The sequence below is a fragment of the Chenopodium album genome, chromosome 8, assembly GCF_948465745.1.
Source record: "Chenopodium album chromosome 8, dcCheAlbu1.1, whole genome shotgun sequence".
In the NCBI taxonomy this organism is placed as follows: domain Eukaryota; kingdom Viridiplantae; phylum Streptophyta; class Magnoliopsida; order Caryophyllales; family Amaranthaceae; genus Chenopodium; species Chenopodium album.
In genome coordinates, this window is record NC_137841.1 from 57,361,612 (window position 1) to 57,386,838 (window position 25,227).

The 25,227-nt window shown below is 32.7% G+C and overlaps 1 protein-coding gene across 1 annotated transcript; it reads left to right on the forward strand.

Moving 5' to 3' along the window:
* Positions 1-9,932: 9,932 nt before the first annotated feature.
* LOC145643078 (uncharacterized) lies at positions 9,933-24,475 on the forward strand. The gene is made up of 5 exons (XM_081694241.1): positions 9,933-10,359; positions 12,646-13,169; positions 14,677-15,249; positions 15,337-15,453; positions 24,380-24,475. Exons 1-5 carry the CDS (start codon positions 9,933-9,935, stop codon positions 24,473-24,475), a joined length of 1,737 nt encoding a protein of 578 aa, XP_081550367.1.
* The last annotated feature ends 752 nt before the right edge of the window (positions 24,476-25,227 follow it).

Here is a 25,227-nt window from a genome sequence, read left to right on the forward strand (position 1 = left end):
AATCCTCCCTAGAAGAGCGCCACTCTTTGTACCCACGTAGGTTTTCTCAACATTCCCAGCAAATCCAAGGACTATTCATACAGACATGTGAAACTTCACATGTACCTTGCAAATCCAAGGACCATTCATGCAATGGAACTAAACATTAAGAACATTTAAGTTCAACCTCCATCATTCAACAGTGCACCATCTAGCCGCAGATCAAAGAGTTTTCGGAAAAGATGCACTCACCAGTGCACCATCTAGCCGCAGCTCAACGAGGTTTAGGGCAAGGTGCACTCATCTTTGGTGTCTCTATTGGTCCCAGCTCAAGTAGTGTCTGGGCTAATAGTTCTTGATCACTTTAGATTACTATAACTCCCTACTCTTGAGCCACTAGGCCAGGCTAGAGGCCTTAAGAGCTACGCTCAACCTGTCTCTTGAATCTACCTGGTCAATAGCCTTTCAAAAAGAGTCATTAGATTCAATTCAATGTAATCATAAACACAACAATAAACCCAGCTAACTTCACCAATTAGACAATAACCAATAGGTTAGGATTTATTCATATCATAACATGTCAAATGTTTAATAAACACTTACACAATTCACATTCGATCAAAATAAGGTTTCAAACCCATTCCTGTTGACGATTCAATTACCATTCTCTGCATAAACCCTTTGTAAAAGGGTCAGATAGGTTTTTATCAGTTCGGACATAGTCCAAAGAAACAACCCCATTTACAGTAAATTGTCTTACTGACTTCTGTTTAACATGTATGTGCCGCTTCTTGCCATTATAGACATTATTCTTAGCAACAGAGATAGCAGCCTGTGAATCACAATGCATAGAGACCGGTGGTGTCAGCTTCCCCCACAATGGGATATCTGCCAATAACTTTCTCAACCAGTCGGCTTCTTGAGTAGCAAGATCCAACGCTATGAACTCTGCTTCCGTCGTCGACCTGGAAATACATGACTGCTTTGCAGAGTTCCACGAAATAGCACTCCCACATAGGGTAAAAACAAATTCGCTGCTGGAGTTCACTTCATCATTGGAACTCACCCAATTTGCATCACAATAACCTTCAAGAACCAATGGATGACCAACAAATTCCAACCCCCAATTCATGGTTCCTCGAAGATATCTGAGCACTCGCTTCAAGGCTCCCCAATGTTCATTACTAGGACAATGAGTGTACCTGCTTAACCTGCTCACAACAAATGCAATATCTGGACGAGTGCAATTCATTAAGAACATCAGGCTACTTATTACTTTCGCATACTCTCCTTGGGAAACAGCTTCTCCCTGATTTTTCATTAAACCTATGCTACTATCATACGGAATCCTTAAAGACGCAACATCAAAGCTTTCAAACTTCTTCAATATGTTTTCCACATAATGAGACTGAGTTAGGAAATAACTTTTCTTGGTCTTCTAAACTTTGACACCAAGAATGACATCTACTTCTCCCAAATCCTTCATCTCAAACTTAGAAGAAAGCATTCTCTTGGTTTCAGTTATAACACTCATATCAACACTAAACAACAACATGTCATCCACATATAGGAATATGATCACACAGTGATTACCAAACATTTTAGAGTAAACACATGCATCACTACCATTAACAACAAAACCAAAACCAAGAATAGTATTATCAAATTTTTCATACCACTGCTTTGGTGCTTACTTCAGTCCATCTAAGGACTTCTTGAGTTTATAGACCTTATTCTCCATTCCAGGAACTACGAACCCTGGAGGTTGCTCCATATAAATTTCCTCTTCCAAATCACCATTCAAGAAAGTTGTCTTGACATCCATCTGATGCACAAACAAATTAAATGATGAGGCTAAGGCAATTAAAGTACGAATAGTAGCAATTTTACTCATCGGAGAATAAGTGTAGAAATAATCAATGCCATATTTCTGAGTGAACCCTCTAATCACCAATTTGGCCTTTGACCTTTCTACAGTACCGTCGGTTCTCATTTTCTTCTTGAAAATCCACTTGCACCCTATAGGTCTGCTTCTCTTTGGCAAATCAACAGGTTCCCAAGTACCATTTTTCATAATGGACTCAAGTTCGCTGTCAACTGCTTCCTTCCAAAGGATTGCATCTACCGAGCTCATTGTTTCTTCGTACGTTTTTGGATCTTCATCTACAACATGAAGACATACCATGACCCCATCCAGAACATCCTCATCTTCCAGCTTAGTTAGGAACGATGTAAGGAAATCAGGGCCAAATGTTGCTTCTGTGCTCTGTCGTTTACTTCTCCTAGGATGAGATAACTCCTCAGTCCCGGGACAAGTTTTAACCTGCTCTGTAGACAAAGGAGTTGAAGAAACATTGCTAGTAACATCAGTTTTCTTCAAAAGAAACACTTGTTTGAAGAATTCTGCATCACGGGATTTGATAATGATGATGTCACCCAGACTCATAAATCAGTATGCCGCACTATTCTCAACATATCTGATAAAAAGCGTATCAAACGTTCTCGAACCAATTGTTGATCGTTTAAAGGAAGGATATCCCACCTTTGCTAGACACCCCCACAATTTCAAATAACTCAGATTTGGGGCATAACCCTTCCATAGCTCGTATGGAGTCTTGCCTAACTTCTTGTGAGTAACTCTATTCTGAACAAAATTTGCTGACAATACAGCTTCCCCCCACATGTTATCTTCCAACCCGGAACTCAAGAGCATTGCATTCATCATCTCCTTCAGAGTCCTATTTTTTCTCTCTACGATCCCATTCTGATATGGCGTGTATGGAGCTGAGATCTCATGAATAATCCCCTCAACTTCACACACGCCCTTAAGGAAAGTTGAGCCGTACTCTCCTCCTCTGTCAAATCGAACCCTATTAATTTACCGACCTAATTGATTTTCAACTTTTGCCTTATACACAAGGAACCTGAACTCAGCTTCATCCTTTGACCTCTAAAGATAAACCCTGCAGTATCTAGAGTAATCATCAACAAAAGTAGCATAAAATTATTTACCACCTCTACTCTCCAAGTTCTTAAAGTCAGCTAAGTTAGTATGAATTAGCTCTAGCAATGCAGTTTCCCTTTTTGTGACAGACTTGTAAGGTTTGTTCACAAACTTAGACTCTGCACAGACTTCACAATTTTCTAGTCCATCTAATGACATATTTGGGAGTAAATTTAAATGCTTCATACAAATGTTTCAATTTGGTCACACCAATATGACCCAATCTAGCATGCCATAAATCAAGGACTCGACAATATAAGCAGAAGAATAACTCTTATTAATCGAAGATTCAGTTACAGTTTCAAGAACAAAAAGACCCCCATTGAGGTACCCTTTGCCAACATATTCCCCATTGCAAGTTAATACAAGTTTATTAGCATCAAAAAGTAATTTAAATCCTACTTTGCTAAGTAAAGCATCAGAAATAAGGTTCCTGCAAAGAGAAGGAACATACAAAACATTGTGCATGGCTAGAGTCTTTCTTGAAGTCAGCTTTAGTGTCACCTTTCCTTTCCCTAGCACCTCAGAACTGCTAGAGTTCCCCATGTAAACTTGTTCGCCTTCCTTGGCTTCCTCCATACTAGAAAACAGATCCTTGTTGGCACAGAAGTGTTTGGAAGCTCCTGTGTCAACAATCCATTTAGTGTTATTCTCTACCAAGTTGACCTCAGATACTACCGTAGCGATCACATCATGATCCTTATTCTCAACTAGATGAGCTTGATTCTTGAATTGCCTTTCTTCCCATCGTTGGTTTTCCGATCATTCTTTCCCTTCACCTTGAATTGAGAAGCAAAGTGCCCCACTTTGTCACAGTTTCAACATGTGATGTTCTTTTTATCAATCTTGCCTCTAGGCTTAAGGTTACCCTTGTTTTTCTCAGATTTCCCCTTGCTAGCTTGATTGTCACCAGATTTCCTCTTATCGTCAGAATTAAATTCTACCAAATTAGCTTTCACAGCTAGTTCATTGCCCCTGGTGGTGAAGAGCCAACATCGAGGTGCCAAACTCCCTCGGCGCGGGCCTACCGCGCTTTTCGTCTTTTCGACTTAGAATTAGAATCCTTAAGATGATTAGCCTCTTCAATCTTCATGTGACTCACCAATTCTTCAAGAGTTAGATCTCTTTTCTTTTGCTTAAGATGATTTCGATAATCACACCAAGATTCAGGTAATTTCGCAATTAACACATTAGCCTGCAAGATCTCACACATTTTCATACCCTGAGCAAGAATTTCAGCAACATAATTTTCATACACATGGACTTGCTCCATGATAGACTTCGTATCAACCAACTTAAAATTTAACTAGTTTCCAGTCACATAATTCTTTTCCCGGCATCATCAGCCCCATATTTATTTTCCAAAGACAACCAAATCTCCTTAGATGATTTTACTTTAATATACAAATCAAAGATGTTATTTTTCATGTGGTTTAGAAGATGACCCTCAACAAACTTGTTATCACGTTCAAATTTCTTGATTTCAGATTCATTAGCAATAACAGTGGAAGTAGTCTGAATAGGGACATATTCTTTATTCCTAGCGACAAGGGTACTAGGAATATGAATCATAGCATTGGTCTGAGTAATAGGTTTCGGGGCATCATTAAACAAGACATAGTTAAATTCTACTTGTTCAAAAGCAATCAACATTCTTTGTGACCATCCCTTATAATTAATTCCATCAAGAGACTCAACCTTAGACAGATCTAGGTATAAACGAGTTTGAGAATTACTATTCATGATAGCAACAGATCTAATAATAATTATTTCGCTTCTAAATTGTTGGAAAATACCTGTTAAAATAAATAAAAAAACTGTTATAACTGATCAAGATCCGACCTCCTTCTGTTGTGCCGTGGTTTGGTACCCACTGACTTAGAAACATAATACGCCACCACCAGTACAAATCTCCTAGTGACGCACGCCCCCCTAGTTTTACACAACGACCTCCGTAATCCGTGTACCCAAACTCGAAGGTTAGAATTGCTCAAGAACTATTCAGATCTGTAAAGGGTAGGTTTGTGTTTGTATGGTTTTATTTTCCAATCATGAAACTAACGTACATTGATTTTTGGGGTAAAAGGGTATTTATATGAGAATAGTGGAATAAAGAATAAGCCAAGAAATTAGGTCTTTAGTCCACGCAAGCCCACCGCCCAAAAGCAAACCGAGCGACCGAGCTTTTGCTCGCAGTCGAGCGAGCTATCGCTCGGCCTAGCCGTGAGCAACTAAGGCAGCGAGCTCTCGCTCGCCTAGCCACAAGCAATAGAGGCAGCGAGCTAGCGCGCAAGCTATCGCTCGAGCTCTCGCTCGCCCCTGTTGCAACCAAATGGCCAGCGAGCTATAGCTTTCTCGTACCCGAGCTATATCTCGACCTTGCTGCGACCAACAAAAAGCAGCGAGCTATAGCTCTCTCTTACCCGAGCTATATCTCAGCTATAGCTCGGCCTTGCCGAAGCTCTTTATCCTTTATAGAGCTATAGCTCCTTCACTAGATATTTAGCTTGCATATGACGACGATAGACGGCTTGGGTTCCGATTTGCATTAAAAATATACTAACTCCAACACAACTAAATGAGGAAACTTTTGTTTCAGGTCAAATAGAGTCCATTCGAATTGAATGGAGCCAATTTTGGTTTTGACCGTGTTTGGTAAAAAGCTGAAAGCTGAACTAGTGGTGTTAGCCTATTTTGACTAGTTGAATGTATTAAAATTTATTAGATGAATGTGTAAAAGTGTTTGATAAATAATTGATTACTTAAACTTGTTTGAGTATGTGAAATGACTAATAAGTTAATTGTTGGGGTAGGTAGTTATTTAGGTAGAATTTTAAATTAAATTGAGGAATTAGTGTCATTTCACCACAAGATATTGAATAAGCAATTTGAAAAAGCTTCTAAAATTGAGCTTATTGAACAAGAGTTTAATTAGTGGAATAAGCTTTTTGAATAAGCTTTCCACCCAACACCATAAATTAGCTTATTTAATGATGAATAAGCTAATTAATTCTGCATAAATAAGTTATTTACCAAAATAGCCTTTAATTTATTTTAATCCTTTTTAGCTTGTTGGGATCGGTGCAACTGAAATGACCACTTTCCTTCCAGGCTTGTTTCATGTCTACCAATTCTTGGTACACCTTAAGGGGGTGTTTATTTGGTATGAAAATTTATAATGTAGGAAACGTAAACAAATAAGTGTTTCCATTTTCTATTAGTTTGGTGTGAGCTACAAGTAACAAATACCATTTCCAAAGGGTAACAAAATCCCCCAAATTGTTACCCTTATCCAACTAGTGGAAACAAAATGTGTTTCCCTCCTTAATCATAAACTCCTCAATTTGTTACCATTCTATTAAGATACCAAACATATATCAAAGGTAACGTGTATCATTATTCTTTCCGTTACTTATATAAATCCTTTCCATTCCATTTACAAAATTTATACCAAATGCCCCCTAACTCTAACTATTTCAACATTTTCATCGAATTATACTCCCAAATTTCATGATTGTTACATGTGATCTTAAAACAATTCATATATTGACCACGTTTTGTGTACAACTTGCCACGCCATGTGTCCTCTTATAAATAATAAAGTAACTCTTATAACACTAACCATACATATAGACCGAGCCAGATCTTTAAAACATATTCATAAGTTCACTTATAGAAAAATAGCAAAGACTAAGAATTATTATAAGAGGTAAAACTCCTTAGACCGATAAAAAGAATACAAAGAAAATGGAATCATTGAGATATAAACGGAAACAACAATATGTAGAATAAATAAAGTACTTGAAACTAGAACTGAATTTGGGTATTCAAGTTGAGTTCGGATCGGGTCAAATCAAGTCTCGGGTTGAATCAGGATCATGTTATGTCGGGTCAACTAAGCCTCAGATCAGGTTCAGGTTAGGGTTGGGTCAATTTCAATTTAGGTTATTATTCCGGGGAGTTCATCTTTTTTGGATATAGGTCGGGTTCGATTCGAGTCAAATTCAAATCGGGTTCAATTTCAGGTTCGGGTTGTGTTGTATCGAATTTGGCTGGATAAATAGATAATATATTCGGGTTTGGGTTAGTGTTGAGTTGGGTTTTGGTTCAAGTTCAAATCTAATAAATATCGATGTGGTCAAGTTGATTAAGCATTATCAAGATTTTATTAAACTTGTATACGAGTAATAGAGCACAATAAGCTTAATGGTTTACAGATTGTACCAGTACATTAGCTGAACAAAAAGTATATAAAGTTTTATTAAACCTTCCATGACTCGGATACAGGTTTTAATTGGGTCGGGTACTAGCTAGTTTGGGTTTGGATTGTTGTCGGGTCGGATTAAATCGGTTGAAGGTTACTATCTGGTTGGGTGCAAGTTCGGGTTCAAGTCATAAAGTGTAAGATCAAATCGATTGTCAGTCAACATCAGGTCAGTTTCAGATCGGGTTACATGCCAGTTTTAAGTCGAGTTACAGGTCACTAGTTTCACCCCATTTTCGGGTACATGTTGGGTTCAGATTATTGCCGGTTAAGATCGGGTTCTCGGGTCGGGTCAGTTTTTGACAGCTCTACTTGAAACAAACAAATTGTAGGTTATATGTTTCGATCTCTAAACCAAAACATTCAAAAGACAACAATCCAAGCAAGTCACAAATAATCTTCAACGCTTTAATTATAAATTTTGTGATCATCGGGCTTGCCATGGGGTGGCCTAAACAATCCTGGATTTCCCCTTGAAATTTACACCTGTAACACAAACCGAATGACCTCTATAACACTAATTAAGTAACTCTATAATGGATGTTCACATGTTGTGGTTAGTCAAATATAAAAATTGGTAATTGTTAATAAAACAGACAAGAGAATTAATTTAAATGTTTTTTATTTTTTTTAACATAAAGTTTCATATATGGCAGGCTGTACCGTTTGGTTGGGGTTATTCGATTGGTCATGGATTACCCATGTTGTATTTTGATGCGTGTCAACTAGCCATACTGTAAACGCGCTATTCAAATACGAGTCCATTGTATAGTAAAAACTTAAAAAAGAAGGAATAGCCATAAGAAATAATTAGTATATTGTACTCTGCATAACTTAAGACAATCTATTTAATTATTTATATTTTGTTGGTTTGTGTTTTTTTTTTTTGGTATTTATTATATTAAATTATTTATTTTATATACTCGTAGTTGTATCAAGTTAGATAGTTCAAAAAAGGGTAATGTTATATGTGGCCCTAAGGGTTATATATAAGCATTAAATATACTCTTGAAAATTGTATAAAATTAGGAATTCATGACAAAACACGTGCAAATCAGTGTTATTTGTGTCTAAATTTTGATGATTTTTTAACTTTTTACAATTTTCAAGTGTAAATTTAATACTTATAAGTAGCCCTAAGGGCTATGGATAACATTTTCTTTCAAAAAATACATCCCATTTTAATTAAAGCATATTGACATGTAACGAGAAAGTCAAAGTCAATGAATTAATATGATTGTAAATCTGTGCATTAATTGTAAATAATTAATTTTTAACAAAAAAACGCATTGAGATGGATTTCAAATACTCCGTATAATGATTCTCGTGTAAGCCGGGTGTACATTAATGTTATTGTATGATATATAGTCACTTTGTTAGTAACTTTAACTATTTATATACTAATTTTAACTCCTTAAAGGATAAGTTTTAATTTATTATTGGTTTGAATTATATTTTAATGTGTAATTTCATATAAATTCATGATGACAACTATGAAGGTTTATAAGATTAATCTAATACTTCCTCCGTTCCGTTTCTTTATACTTGCAACACTTCCCTAAAATGGAAATGTCACAAAAGTTGCAACACACCATAAAAAGGAAGGATTTTATGGTGAAAATTGTACTATTACCTTTAATTTAAGCACATGACCCTTTGATTATAATCCTAACAAAATTTCAACCCTATTTTAAGTGTATTATAACATGTGAGGTCAACATTTCTTAAATAGCCCGATAAAGTGTTTGTTACAACTATAAAAAAAAAATGGAGGAAGTACATAATAAGTTTATTGTAAGATAAAATTTATTATTAGAAAAATGATAACTTTTTTAATAGCTTGGGTAACTTTAAATACATTTAAGATAAGTTTAACACGTCTTACAATAAATTGTCGTATACTCGCCATTTTGAAGAATTTGTGTTCTACATAATCACAAAGTCTTATATGTGACTAGCCACTTGGTGTGACCACTTCACAAATTATTTATAAGACAATTAATTAAGTAATACGTATTTATGGTGATGAGCAAATTAAATGGGGTTACCTTAAGGTATGCATGTTACTTAAATGGAAAAAAAAAAGGGTTACTATCTTAAATAAGTGGAATTATTCTTTAATTTTTTAAAACAAAATAATAGGGGTTATACGAATGAACAAATACGGTTAATTATATCTAAATTACTTGATTTTACTCGTATAATGAATTTGAGTTACTTGTATGGACAATATGGAATTACTCTTATATAAAAAATGAGGTTACTAATACATATAAAATGAAGATTACTCTTATAAATCAATGTGGCTGCACCATGTGGCTGCATACAAGATTTAGCCATTAATTACTACACTTGACAGGATTACATTATTTTGTACTTACATGTGCCGCATAGAGATTAAGAGATACATAAGACAAATCGTTTAATTAATACAATACTTTGAATAATACTGCAGTAGTACGTATACACAAATATTATTTAATACAATCTAATTTTTGGGATGCAGAAAATGTATTAAGATTGCTACTAGAGAAACATCCTGAGCTAATAGATGCCGTGGATCACAGTAATGGTTACAATATGCTTCACCAATGGGCAGAATTGAATCAAGTTTGGCCAATTGATTTCCTTTTACGGGGAGAATTTCCGGCTGCGAGGACGAAAGTCTTCACGGATTTAATCACAATGAAGGCAACGGAGGAAAATCTGTATGATACTCCTTTACATACGGCAGCTAGAACACATAAGAATGTCGAAATTACAAAATCAATTATAAATGGTTACAAGCTAGAACAGGAAATGAAAGCAGGAAATATGGATGAGTCAACTGATTACTTTCCACCTTGGAGAATAGGGAATATATACATACATACGCCTTTGCTTGTTGCTATATATGAGCAACAAAACGAAGAACTTGCACTGTATTACATAAACCTCGATTGGACATTATGTCATATGTTCAGCGATAGTGGAGAGAGCCCTCTATTTGCTGCTGTTGGTGATTGTTGTGAAAACGTTGTTGAAGAAATTTTGAATAATCAGGAAGTTACTTTCAACATGTTGCGTAAAACTAAGGGAAATACTATTCTTCATAGCTTATGGAAAATGCCAGGTACTTTTTTTGTTCTTTTATATTTTTATGTTTTCACGCATCATCCACACAAATTACTTATACTAAATTTTAATAATGCGATGTCAGACTTTTTTGGCTATTCACCTAATTCACTTTGACTAATAGTATTATGTAGTCATATAATAATATTATTCCGTAGTCACGTAAATAAGTATGTATGGAAATATATAATCATATTAGTTTTGCTCTACCACTACAAGATTTGAACCAACTACTTATTGTAAAAATTCATCGGTAAATATATCAAAATGCCGTCAGTATCACGTTTATTGATGGCTGATGACTATCGGTATTTGGGAACGGCCAACGAAGATCAAATTGTCGGAAAAATTGAAAATATTGATGGAATGTCCATTTAACAAGGGCACAAATGATGCCCATATCCATTGTTTCAAAGACAATCAAAGTCTAATTTTATAGCTTTTATATTCTATCCCTTGCTCTTATCTTTAAGATATGGACTAAGAAGTATTTCTTTCCCTTTTTTTAAGTTCTTCTTTAAAAACAATAATAAATATCATCAAAAGCTCCAAAACTTTAAAGATTAATTTTAGTCCCTAAGCCTTAAAAATAATCAAAATTTTACACTAATAATTAATTTATTACCAAAAGAAAAATTTGTCTGAAAGGGACTTATATGTTCACTATTTTGTCTGGAAGGATCTTATATGTTCAAAGTGGTCTAAAAGGACCTTATAAGTTTGTTTTGTTGTCTAGAAATACCTTGACGTCACAATCCGATGATTGACTTTTTTTAATCTGGCGTTGACTAGTCACGTGACTCTCACGTGACTTAAAAAACTTCCCCCTCCCAATTTTTTTCACGCTCTGCCTCCATTCTTCTTTCTCTCTCTTCTAATACCCTAAATTTCTCTCTCCTCTGGTATTCTTTGAGGAAAAAACAAGAAAGAGTGATGATTAAGTCCAGAAATTATTGCTCTCATCCACCAAATTAAATTTGAGTTAGAGAATAGAGGAGTTTGTTGGCCCTAGTACGAATATCTTCTTTTCCTCTCATCTGTCATTTTCATTTTCTCTTTGTACTTTAATTTTTTTTTTTTTTGTCTCCAATGGCGAAAGGGAAAAAGGGGCAAAAACGTGGCAAGAAATTAATCTTTTCCACCCAAAAAATCTATAAAACTAGCTAAATTAACTAAATTGAACTTAATAATATTGTAATTGGCGAACAAAAACTATGGTTTTTGCCATATTTTGCGAACGAAAATTGATTGCCGGCATGCGTTTATGTTGAATTACTTGTTGCTAATTGGATTCATGAATTGAAAATTTGTGTATGTTGAAAAGTTGCCTCTTTTTTTATTCTTTATTCTTGGTCTATGTGGTTTTGTTTGGTTGGAATTGTTGTAAAACAGTAAGCATTGCTAGCTCTTACCTAATGCAAAAAGGACTTAATCAAAAGATTCTTGCTTGAATTTCTTTAAAAATTTAGGGCAGACAATGGATTAGATTAAGAACCATGGTTCGTGAGTTGAGAGAAACAATTTGGGGAAAAATTCTAGGCAAATAAGGGGAATTTGAGGGGAAAAGGGAAAAATATAAGAGAGAGGGTGATTATTTAATGTCACGTGACATTTCACGTGGAGAGTCAACGTCGGAGAAAAAAAGTCAAATGCCGGAATCCGGCGACAAGGTTCCTTTGGACAACAAAACTAACTTACCAAAATAAAATTATTATTTAAAAAAAACACTAAATCTAGGAAAAATACAATTTAATCTTCCATATAAATGAATTTTTGTTAATCTGATAACATTTTTGTAAACATGTTGAAAAAACAAGGTCATTTATTTAGTTTTTTTGATGAGTTGTTCAATTACTTTTTGCTTTTTTGCTTTGACTGTTTGGTGAGGAAATTACACATGATACCCCTCAACTAGTACATGAAAAGACGCATATATTCCTTCATTGCTACTTGAAAAGACAATTATACCCCCCAATAAACAAAATTTATATGGGGAATTGACTGGGTATCCCACCTAAATCTATTGTTTATATATCAAATAAATCTATTGTTTAAAACTTATTATTTTATCCAATCCCTACAAAAATATCATATCAAATTTAAAATTTTCCTTAATTAATTGACAAGTAACTCAAGATTGATTAAAAGGAACCATTAATTGTTTGATGTACGTTGTACACTAATATTATTGTACACAAAAGTTTCAAGCCCTTATACCTTATCACACAACTCTATCTTAAAAAGCTAATGACCAATATCTTTTTCTTTACTGTATTGAATATAGAGAAAACTGGAACTAAGTTATTTGAGAGATATTGGTGGATGATGAAGATGCGTGATTCCGAAGGAAAGGCTGCCGGTGAAACTGCCCTTGAAGTAGCCAAAAAAAAACACCAACAGTGGCTTATAAGTTTGATACAGAGTTTTCGACAATCAAAAAATTTAGAACCTTTCGATTGGTTAAAAGCGTGTGAGAAAGAGGAGACGTCATGGGCTGTACTAGCCTTCATTGATAGTTGTCCAAATCTTCGAAAGATTTGCCTTGAAGAAAATGACACTCCTCTACACCACATAAAATTGCAAAATTACCAAGATTGTGTGGACTTGTTGAACTTACCATTTGTTGCGGAACTTAAAAATACACGAGATTCCAATGGCGCAACGCCTTTGCATCGAGCATTAGAGAGGAATGATATTTATCTAGCTACAGCACTACTCCGCGACGAGGGGGTAGAGAGAAACATTAAGGATCCTGAAGGCAATACTGCCATGTCTTTGCTTGCCGAACTATGCGAAGATCGCGATTGGGTATGTTCCTCCAAGCATTTTGTTATTTATTCAATGATAACTACGTATAAGGTTTTTTTTTTGCATTGTACTTGAATTACTCCGATCCATCCCATAATTTTGTGTTCGTGTCTCATTTTGTACGGAAATTAACGAAAGTGCTGAAAGTGGAGGGAGTATGTAATCATGTGTGAAATACATTGGGTATAATATTATAAGAGACATGATTAATTCGTACAAATGCATTTAATGTGCTTTATTGGTTTGTGCAATTGGGCACCAATATTAAAGAGTATTAAAGGAAATTCAATGTAGTAAAAGATATAAGTTGGGGTATGAAGATAAGACAGAGGAAGTGAATGTTATTTGGTTCCCATAAATTGCACTACAATAATGTTAGACTTAAGATATTCAGTTGGTTATTTGTTAATGATGATGGTTGGTTAATAACATTGTTAAGGTTTTTTTTTTTTTTTTTTTTTTTCTTTTTTTTTTTTTAATATGGACATAATTTACAATGAATAGTTTACTAGTGGGCTCCACTCAAATAGATCTTTAACCAATAAAAAAGTGGCTGATTTCTTCCAAGTTCCAGCACAATCGTAGCTAAACTTTTAGCCAGGTCACGAAATAGCGACACTTGGCATTCTAAATTTTTGTCAAGTGTCGCGCCATCTTGGATAGATTTAAATAAACTTTATATGATAAAAAAAATAAAAATAAATAAAAAAAACGGTTAAGTGTCGCGCCACCTTGGATAGATTTCATAAGATAAAAAAAAAATGAATTCTATTTTCAATCAAATTAGGATAGAATTTTAGAAAAAGATTATTAGTTTAGAGTTATATTTTCGATAAAATACCAAATAATAAATTTATAATTAGGCCACAAGACAACATCATTTAGCGTTTTAATTTTTCGCCAAGTATCGTACCACGTTGGATAAATATAGATTGACTTATTTGTAGCAAAAAAAGTTAATTTAGAATTCTATTTTCAATCAAATTGAATTATAGTACTACCTCCGTTAAATGTTATGTACAAATTTGGGATATTATTTGAGAGATATAAAATATTTCAAAGTTACACATAATATTTAACGGAGGTAGTATAATTTTATCTTAAAAGTCCATAAACTACCCGGGCATCGCCGGGGCACAAAACTAGTTAAATATATTACAAAACTTTAATTTGATGATATGCTGTAGAGGTAAATATTGGTGGGGTATAAGTAAAAACGGAAGAGATAATGGTAAGAAAAAATATGACCAACAGAAAGTGGGTAGAAAGGGCAAATATTTTTTTAGCCTATGAGAATGCTTTTAACACATGCAGAGAGTGTCAATTCGGAAGTCAGGTCAATTTTTAAAGTTGAGTCATATTAAATTATTGTGTTCATACGAGTCGAATTTAAATCATAAATTTTTCGAGGTAATTTTAGATCGGATCTGGTCAAGTTTGATTTTGATACCTCTAAGCACATGTGCAATATCATAGAGCTAATTACAAAGAATCGTTGGACATGCAGGAATATATGTGCTATGATTTAAATATAAATCCGCACTTGAGATTATCATTTATTCATTACGATATGAAGTTGGATCCAATAAGAAGTGCACTATTCATTGTAGCAGCACTCTTGGCAACAATTACATTTGCTGCTGGATTTACACTCCCTGGTGGTGTGGATGAAGAAGATAACATGGCGAATAAGGCAACCAAGGCATCATTTATAGTGTTCTTACTAGCAGACGCATATGCTCTGTGCTCGTCGATGTTGGTCTTGTTTGGTTTGATATGGTCTATGGCTTCGAACCGTGCTATGGAATATTTGTTGGTTGATCGCAGTATATTTATACTGATAACTTCCCTATATGGTACGATGCTGGCCTTTATGACCGGTATCTACACTGTATTACCGAATAAGTCCTTGTGGGTAGCCATAATTGTCTTCATCATCTGCTCTCTCCCTGTTATTTTTGCGATAAGGACCTTACTGGATTACGTACTTTCCAAGCTTGTCCCTGCCGCTGCAAATCATTTCCAAGCTAATCGAATCCGATATCTTGATTCCCATGATCAAGTCAGAACACTTGAAGAGGTAAGCGGAGAATCTTATCACTCTTTACTTAAACACTCGACAATTCTCATTTACTTCTTAATAGTGTATATTCAATTTTTGTTTCAGGGAAAAACTTCTCTGTCAAGAATGTATAGTACCATCCCTCCTCAATATACAACTTCACTAGCTGAACAAAACAGCAACAATGCTGAAAATCGCGAATTGGTTCCATTGCTTAAAGAGGTAATTCACCCAATAACTAAGCATATATATATATACTTAATCCATATATATTTAATGTTACAATTTGACTAGCACAGTTGTAGATAGATTAATTGACTTGATAAAACAAGATGTAAGCAGGCAATTTTAGCAACAAAAAAAGATTAAAGAAAAGAATGTGGAGCTAATCATTTATTATGCCTTATAAAGTAAAGGATGCAATTCCTGTAAGAAAGGATAGTCAAGCACTCAAGCCGTTTTATTAAAATGCAATACTTTCTCCGAAACTTTTTACATTTGAGTGGAATTAAGTGTGTTAATTTGGTAATTTAAATACTTCCTCCATGAAGGGTTATTTGCAAATTTTGGGTATTATATGTCCGATATAAAAAATTCCAAAGTTGCAAATAACCATTAATGGAGGTAGTATAATAGAAAAAGAAAAAAAAAAAACGTAAATATGAATGGGAACAATGAGAGAAGAGATACACTTTTCATGAACTTTTGTCTAATTATGACGTCATGGTTCAGTCTAAATGTAATTATGTCATTTTGATCGATCTCATTTTTGTGACATATAATCACATCATTATTAGTCGGAAAATAATGAATGTTATGGCTCAATTATTAACCAAAAAGTTGTAATTTATATCATTTAATTCACTTAGCAACGGTTTCCAAAAAGAGTATGTAATTATGTTTCAGTCTAAGGGCCTGTTTGGTTTGATGTAAAATGTTTTCATGGAAAATGATTTTTTTTTTATTTTTTCCCATTTTTCTTTGTTTGGTTTGTTAAGGGTGGAAAACAATTTTTCCAAGGGTGGAAAATTCCATCCTTAATAATGGAAAACATTTTCCTTCCCAAAACAAGGAAAGCCACATTTTCCTCTCTCCTCCTTCCCTCTTGTTTTTACTTGCCTCTCATTCATCCTTACATTTCCACTCTTATTTTTTATTTTTCTTGAACTTTTCTTGTATGCAATCAAACAAAGGAAAATTAATTTGCAATTGTGTTTTTCCTTGAAAATATGTTTTTCATGAACACTAATTTTCTATTGAAAATATTTTACATTAAACCAAACAGGGCCTAAATGTAATTATGTTATTTTGTCTAATTAGGCTAATTCACTAGAATGATCGGAGGTAATAATAGTAGTTATTATACACTTTTAACTTTTTAAGAGTATTAATTAACATATTTAAGTTTTTAAGGGTTGTAAGTGACAAAGCAACCTTTTTAGAGGTAATAATTGAAAGATTTTCTATAATAAAAGAAAGAAAAAATTAAAAAACACCACCATGTATTATAGTTATTTTTTACATTACCACCTCAAGTTTTTTCTTTTATTGTATTATACCACCTAGTTTTGTCCAAAACACTAAAAACTACCACGACTTCACACCATCCTCCCTATATGACGTCATCTTGGGCCTCACTATTTAATTTTCCCTATCTTTCTACAAATTTTTTCCTAGACTCTAGTGTATGCAGCTTCACCTACACCCCCTTCTATATTACGTCAATTTCATCATCTAGTGACACCTTTTGCATGAGTTTTTTTTCCCCTTTTTTTTTATCTTTCTTTCATTACTTTTCAACCAAGCAAGTATGTAAACATTTTTACAGACCCAAATTGCTTTTTTTTTTTTCTCTCTCCTCTTTTTTTACCAATTTCATTTCCTCTCTCCTTATTTTCACTAATTTCATCTTCACTCTCCATTTTTTTTTTCCAATTTTCTCCCTCTTCTTCCATGGAGATTTCTAGCTCAACTCCATGGAGTGAGTTTTATAAATTTATTTGCTCCATTTTCTTACTCTACTCCGTATTTTTATTTTGATTTTTATCTAGTTTTAATTTACAGTTTGACTGCAATTTCTTCTATCCAATTGATTTATGTATTTGTGTTTTTTGATTTCATTGCAATTTTTTTTCTTTTATTGATTTACATTTAGTTGTATTTTCCCTATTCAATTATATTTGTTATCATTGTTGTTATTGGCAATGTAGGATGTTAATTTTGCATTATTTGTTGTTTTTGTTTTTTAAATGATTGTTATTAGGTCCTATTTGGTAATAATTGATTATCATTGATTTTTGCAGCAGTCATGTATTCGTGATTTACGAAAATTGAATATGAAAAAATTATTGAGAAACTTTTATACACCGTGATTGAACATGTACCATTTTTTAAATGAACAATATTTTTTAATCATTGTAAATAAACATTTAATTATTTATAATTGAACATCTAATTATGGAGCATTAAAATTCACCTATTATAATTAACGTATCATTTGCATGTTTATTAGTGATCAATAAAAATTAACAATTTTCAAAAGTTATTATTGAACTAATAACTCTGTATCTAAAAATAAATAACACATAAGTAATAAGATATGTTATAGACTATTCACTAATATGAAAATGAACATATATAAATATGGATATTTACTATTTTAATGTTCATTTATATATGCGTAAATGTTTACTATTACATGTTATAATAAATTTTATAAAAAAAGTAACAAGTTCATGACATAATAGGTGTTTTAGTATCAAAATGAACATTTAAGTATATGTATATTTTTATTTAAAATAAATGCATTTACTTGTTAAAAATAAAATGATAATGAATCATAATGAAAATGTGCATTTATTAATATAAAAATGAACATTTTTTATATAATAATTTTTTGTTTGAATAGCTAGTAGCTTTATAATTACATGCATATGATGCATGTATATTATAGGAGGGACACTATTTTATTGGTATTGTTGGGTAGTTTAATTGAGTGTCTTTTAGTCTTCTTTATAAAAATAAAAGAAACACTTGTATTAAATTGAAAATGAACATATATACATAAATATGTGAATACCCATGAGTATAGGTATAAAAAAAAACAAAAACAAAAACAAAAAAAAAAAAAAAAAAAAAAAACCATGTGTATTAATATTGTACTTTGTAATAAATATCTATAAAAATTAAAAATAGATGTTTATAAATATATTATGAACATATAATTATTTAAAAGTAAACATATGTATCTTATAAAATGAACAACTTTATGGATGACAATGAATAAATATTCAAAATTAATTGTACATTTTTCAATATATAATAAAATATATTAAAACTTAAACAAACATCTTTCAATTTGAGGGTGAACAAGTATTTAAATAAATGAACATCTTATGCCATAAGAATGCAATATACATTTATCTATTAAAATGAAATGATCAGAATGAAAATGGATATATATTAATATGAAAGTAAATATTAAAATATACAATACAAGTTATACAACTCCACACATATTATCAAATACAATAAACTTTTTTATCCGAATTCGAAAAATCCAAGTTCATGTTATTGGTTCATGTTGCTTAACGAATTCATGCCTTTATGATATCCTTATTTTTTTATTTCTTCCTTTTTTTCTTGTTATTGTGTGATCTAACTCACTAAATCCACGATTCTTTTTTTAAATAATAGAAAAAAAAACCATAAAAATTACTGTATTAGATTTGAGCAATATCAGAATAAGTGTTAAATTGAACCAATATTTGTATGAATATGAAAATAAGTGAATATAAAAATTGACATGTCGATATGAAAATCTATCAATATTTAAATGAACATACATGAATATATATATATATATATATATATATATATATATATATATATATATATATATATATATATATATATATATATATATATATATATATATATATATATATATATATATATATATATATATATATATATATATATATATATAAGTATGGAAATGACAATTTATCGATACAAGAATGAACAACTATTAACACATAAATGAACATATTTACGTATTTCAATAAAATGAACAACTATTTCTTTATAAATGAGCATATATATTAGTTTGATAATGATCATGCATGAAAGATAACAATTGATGAACATGAAATGTATACGTGAATGAACTCTTGAAGCTATCAATATGTAATTTCTAAGAAAAAGCATATATTGAAACAATTTAAAATTAAAATGTATAAGAAACATTTGAAGTACATAACAAAAGAATATGAACATTTATCAAAATTCTAATAATCGTGTGTTAATATGTGAAATTGTGAATGACCATGTACTATTATGTGATTGAACATATGCCAAAATAAAAATGAACATTTACCAAAATAAAAATGAACATTCGTCAAAATAATTTTCCACTTCAGATTATGAAAAAAATGAACATTATTACACGAATGACTATGAATTATAAATAAATGAGCATTTTTATTAATTATCTATATATTAATATGTAAATGATAGTTTTATAAAAAAAAAATACAAAAAAAAAAACATGTAAATAATAGTATACTAATGTATAAATGAGCATTTATCAAAATGAAAATGAACATTCATCAAAAGAAAAAATTCACTACGAATTAATTTTATTAATACTCAAATTTTTACAGAATATTTGTTTTCCTTCTCTGAAACTGTTTTCTTTGCTGTACCCAAAAAAAAAAAATTAAAAAATTAAAAACTTATTTGATTTACTAGTTTTTGAACAAAAATTACTAAAACCAAAGTAAATACTTACGTTGATGGATTTTCCATTGTTGATGTTTCGATTATTGCTCTAAAATACAATAACAAAAATAAAATAAAATAAAATAAAACCTAGGGTTCATACTCGTTTTTTAACCAAATATGAAAAAAATCACTTATTCTTTCGAATTTCGACCTTATTTTGTTAAATTCTTTTGTCACTTATTCGTAGAATTTTTTATTAAAAAAAGTTAATCAATGGGTTTGGAGAGAAAAAATGCAGGAAATAAGTGTAGAGAGAGAAAATGGAGAAAAACAATTAAAGAGAAAGAAAATGAAATGAAATGAATTTATGATTATTTTTTTAAAAATGTATAAGGAGGTAAAAAGTGTGGTTACTGTGCGGTTACTACACAATTGTAGAAAGTGGTGTTATTGGGGTTGTTTAGGAAGGAGGTGTAGGAATAGATAGCTACACTAGAGTCTAGGAGTATATAATTTCTCTCTTTCCCTCTTTTTTGCTCGATTTTCCCTCTGTATTCTCTCTCCTCTGCCCATTATTGTACTCTCACCCACCCAAACTCAATGCGAAACTCTATATTCAACACTTCTCTTTCCATATCTCTCATTTCATTCTAATAACTAGGGTTTGTGCAGTATTTTCATTTTCTAAGTAAAAGCGCCGTGGGGGAGACCAATTGATATGCCAAATTAGCTACATTGTAGAGAGGGGGACCTAAAATTATGGGCTATGGTGGTGGGTTTTTTTTTTTTTTTTTTTTTTTTTTTTTTTTTTTTTTTTTTTTGCATATGAACATGATCATCTTAATGAGTAATCGCCACTACCATGTTAGTGTTTTCGCCCAAATTTCATGTTTTAATTGTGTGAAAAATTTCTTATCTTATTGTCCGATTATTCATCCGGTTAATCAATTCGTAAAATCCTAGTTTGAATTGAGAAAAATCCCAATATGATTTCACTAACACTAATTACACATGATTTTCCCCTTTTTGAATTGTCAATTCATTGAAGTTGTAATTGCAGAAATTGAAACCCTAAACAATGAAAATGCGATAAGTAAATTAAAATGTGCAAAAACAAGAAACAGAAAGAGGGAAGAACGGGTGAAATCAAGAGAAGAGAGAGGGAAAGTGTAGGCGTCGTTCAAAGTGCGCCTACGTTAAAGCATGTGGTGAATATGCTTGGCACTATAGGAAGTGGGAATTGACATACGATTAGGGACAAGGAAAGTAGGGAGCCGCCAACAAGTTTTTAAGGAACTTGTAAACCGTTCACGGATCATAAAAGGCAACCACGATAAAGGGACAACGATAGGCAACAACGATTGACCCGTGAAGGTTACACCCATCCATAATCCATGATATTACTAACTCCATATGGTTCGGAACCACAAAAGGAGGATCGGGGTTGATGGTACGAAGTGAGTCATGGAGTCACATTCGCCCGTACTGGCCTCTACTCTATTCTTATAGTGAAAAGTAATTCCTACGATCTCAAAGGTATACAAACAAAATATTCAATTTGCTCTAAACTATTATTAAACTAAATTGGTTGAATATAAATGCAACATATAATTCTAAAATATCGTGATCACTTGAATTAATTAGGCTTGATTTTCAATTACATATTCCCTTTAAACATGCAATATGGTGATCATAAATAATAATAGAATAAACATTAATATTGGAAGCAATTCAACAATAATATCGTTATTCAAATCAAATAATAATAACCCTAATCATGATACTAGCAATATAAAAATAAGAGTAATTAAGTGAATTAATTACTCACTTTCCGCGTTTCCTTGAATAGCTACATCATGAATAAACTGTTAGTAACTTCAATAAAAATATAAATCAAATTGAAACAACTAAATTAAATAAAAAGATTTGATTTGGTCCAAACCCTCAGTTAATTATACCTTTTACGCCTTGGTTTAAGGGCGGAACCTTGGGTTAAGTACGGACTCCTTGGAGTGCTTAGGGGAAGAATGTTGTAATTAGGAATATAGGTTTAAGGCTTAGAATATGAGAGAGAGAGAATAGAATGATTTTTGGTGTAAAAGAGAGGAAGAGAGAAGGATTTGATGATCAAGCTTGTTGATGATTGAAATGGGGGATATATGAGCTCTATTTATAAGGAAAAAAGAGGGGTCGAAGAATCAAGAAAAGATAAGAATTCGAATCGGATAAAACTCTTGCGATAGACAACAGCTTTTGCGATTTTTGTTTTTATCATATCTTTTGATACAGAAATCGGAATAAAAAAAATAAGATACCGTTGGAAATATCTTGAAGTCTAGTTTCTAACCCAATTAGAATCAGATTAAAATATTTTGTAGAATAAAAGGTAGGAAAACTTAGAAATATTAATCCCAACTTTGCTCCGTTTTGTTTTAATAATCCCAACTTTGGATTATTCTACAATAATCCCAACTTTGGGGGTGTTTTGTTTCTTCAATCCCAAACCGGTCAACAAAAGTCAATGACCTTTTATATCAGGTCACTTGACATGTGTCAAGTCCTGATTGGTCCAAAAAAATAAAAAAAAATAAAAAAAATCAGAACAGCAGCCCCCACGCCCACCAGCCCTCCTCCCTTTCCACCACCGGCCCACCTTAACCCCACCATTACCCAGCCCGCCGCTACATTTCTTTCCGGCGAGCGGCCGCCGATTTCCCCTAGCTACCTCGAAACACTCTCCACGCAACACCAAGCAAACCCATCCCCCACTCCCAAAAACTCCAAACCGCTCCTCCACCACCGCAAAACCCTAGCGGCTAGGGTTTTCGAAGGTAGGGGAGGGGTGTTTGGGGTTTTCGAAAGTGGGGAAGGTGGTTTTAAGGCCCATCGAGTGTTTTAAGGGAGATTTGATGGTGGGGAAGGTGTTTTCAAGGTGTTTTGAGGGCCGGAAAATGAGGGAAGGAAGGTGGTGAGTTGGTGGGTCGCGCGGAGGGAGAGGGAAAACGGGCGTTGTGGAGGGGGAATAGCGGTGCTTCAAGGGTGGGGGAATAGCGGCGATGCAGGGGTGGGGGCGGTTGGCCGGCGTCAAGGTTCTGGTGGCTGGGCGCCTGGGCGGTGCTGCGTGGGGTTTGGATGGGTGGGTCTTTTTTGTTTTTTGTTTTTAAATTTTTTTTTGTTTTTTAAATTTTTTTTAACCAATAAAACTGCGCCACATGTCATTTAAAGAAAAAAAAAAACCCATTCAACCGGTAACCGGTCATTGGGATTATTGAAGAAATAAAACACCCCCCAAAGTTGGGATTATTGTAGAATAATCCAAAGTTGGGATTATTAAAACAAAACGGAGCAAAGTTGGGATTATTATTTCTAAATTTTCCTAAAAGGTATGGCCGAAATAGTGAGATGATGTCAGTTTTGGATAGAGTTTGACATTTTATTCATATCTTTTCCATTATAGCTCGGAATTGACATTATAATATATCATTGGAAAGATAATTTCAAGGGCTATCCAACCATATAAAATTGGATAAAAAATAGGAGGCATGAAAATCATATCTGACTATCTTTGAACGTCTTTCAATTCGGATAGAAATAGGATTTTCAAAAAGAAAAGTTTTATTCAATTTTAAACTCTTTAATCTTATCTTTTCTAAAAGGATAATTAAGATATTTTAGAAACTTATAGAAGTTTCTAATTAATCCTAGTTGGTTTTGGAATGAGATTAAATAATTTGGACCCTCCATGTGATTATTGGGTCGTAGGTAAGGTGGGCTTAGGTTTTGTTTGAGCTCGGTTTAATATTTTGGCCATAACTTATTTGTTATAACTCGGATTTGAGCTTATAATATATCGTTGGAAAGCTCTTTTGAAGCCCCATCCAATTATTTTATCATTGGACCCAGATTATGGACCAAAATAAAATGGATTAAACATTTTTATAAAAAGGACATGAAGTGAATGATTTTAAAGGACACGAAATGAATTATTTTGGGTTTAAAGGCACGAAAAGAGGAAAATAAGTTATGGTTTGGGGAAATGGGCTAGAAGTTGGGTTGGTTTATGAAATGTAAATATGAATTTAAGCACTCCAAGATTAAATACTCAACCCGACCAATAATGGCGGTGAAAGGTTGTTCATCATCGGGTTTGGTTTTGGGGAGACATTTTTAGGTGTCTACAGAAAGGGAGGGAAAATGAAAAGGAGTCCATTTAACATGATGTCATGTAGGATACTGTTGGTAGTTTTTAGTATTTCGCATAAAATAAGGTGGTATAATACAATAAAAAAATAAACATGAGGTAATGTAAAAAATGACTATAATCCATGGTGGTATTTTTCAAATTTTCCTAAGCGAAATACAATATAGGTAGGAAAAAAAAAAAACCTGAGTATGATTAATTTTATTTGAATTTTCATTTCAGGGGCAAGCATCTACATCTAGAAAGGATGATGCGATGAATCCTCTTAGTTCTCAACCCACAAATTCAGCACAGAAAGACAAGGGCAAATCAATTTGATTACAAAGAATAAGTGATAAGGTGCCAAAAAAATATCAAAGATTGTTACGGAGTATAAAGAATAAGTGATAGAAGGGGAAAGCAGAATAAAGTGTGACGCATACATAAATAGAGTATTGGTGTAATAGTGTTCCTTTTAAATAAAACTAAAAACTAAAAAAAAAAAAAGGAAGAAAGAAAAAAGAGTGTCGCAATTTACGTAGTAATTTCTTTTTGGAGAGATCGATATAAGCCGGCCTATGTCGAGATATCAGTTGTATTTGTGTGTTTCTTCTTTATCATATAACCAAAAATGTACTTGTATATTTTCAGTAAGCTAACGTTCATAAATTGTTGATGTCAACTTTTGCCATTGTCGCAAGACTCGCAACTAGAGAAGTTAATTTGAGTGTCTAGGTTGGGTTCTATATTTTTGAATCAAGTTTATTTCAAATTTAAGTCAATCAAACTAAATTATTTTGTCTAAACAGATCAAAATCTGAATGAAGCTTTGATCGAACCGATTTCTAATCAATTGGTTATGTTTAAATTTTAACAAATCCTTTTGTAGTGTGGAGGGGCACTTAGTAAAAATAAAAAATAAATCCTTGTATGATGAAGACTTGAACCTTAAACTTCAATAATTATATATTAAAAGACACACCAGCAATGACACATGTCAATTTCTGGGGTGTCCTTAGGTTTTTTTTCATAAAACTTTTATATTTTATGAAATTATATTATGTACAATAATAATTGTCATAAATAACTAT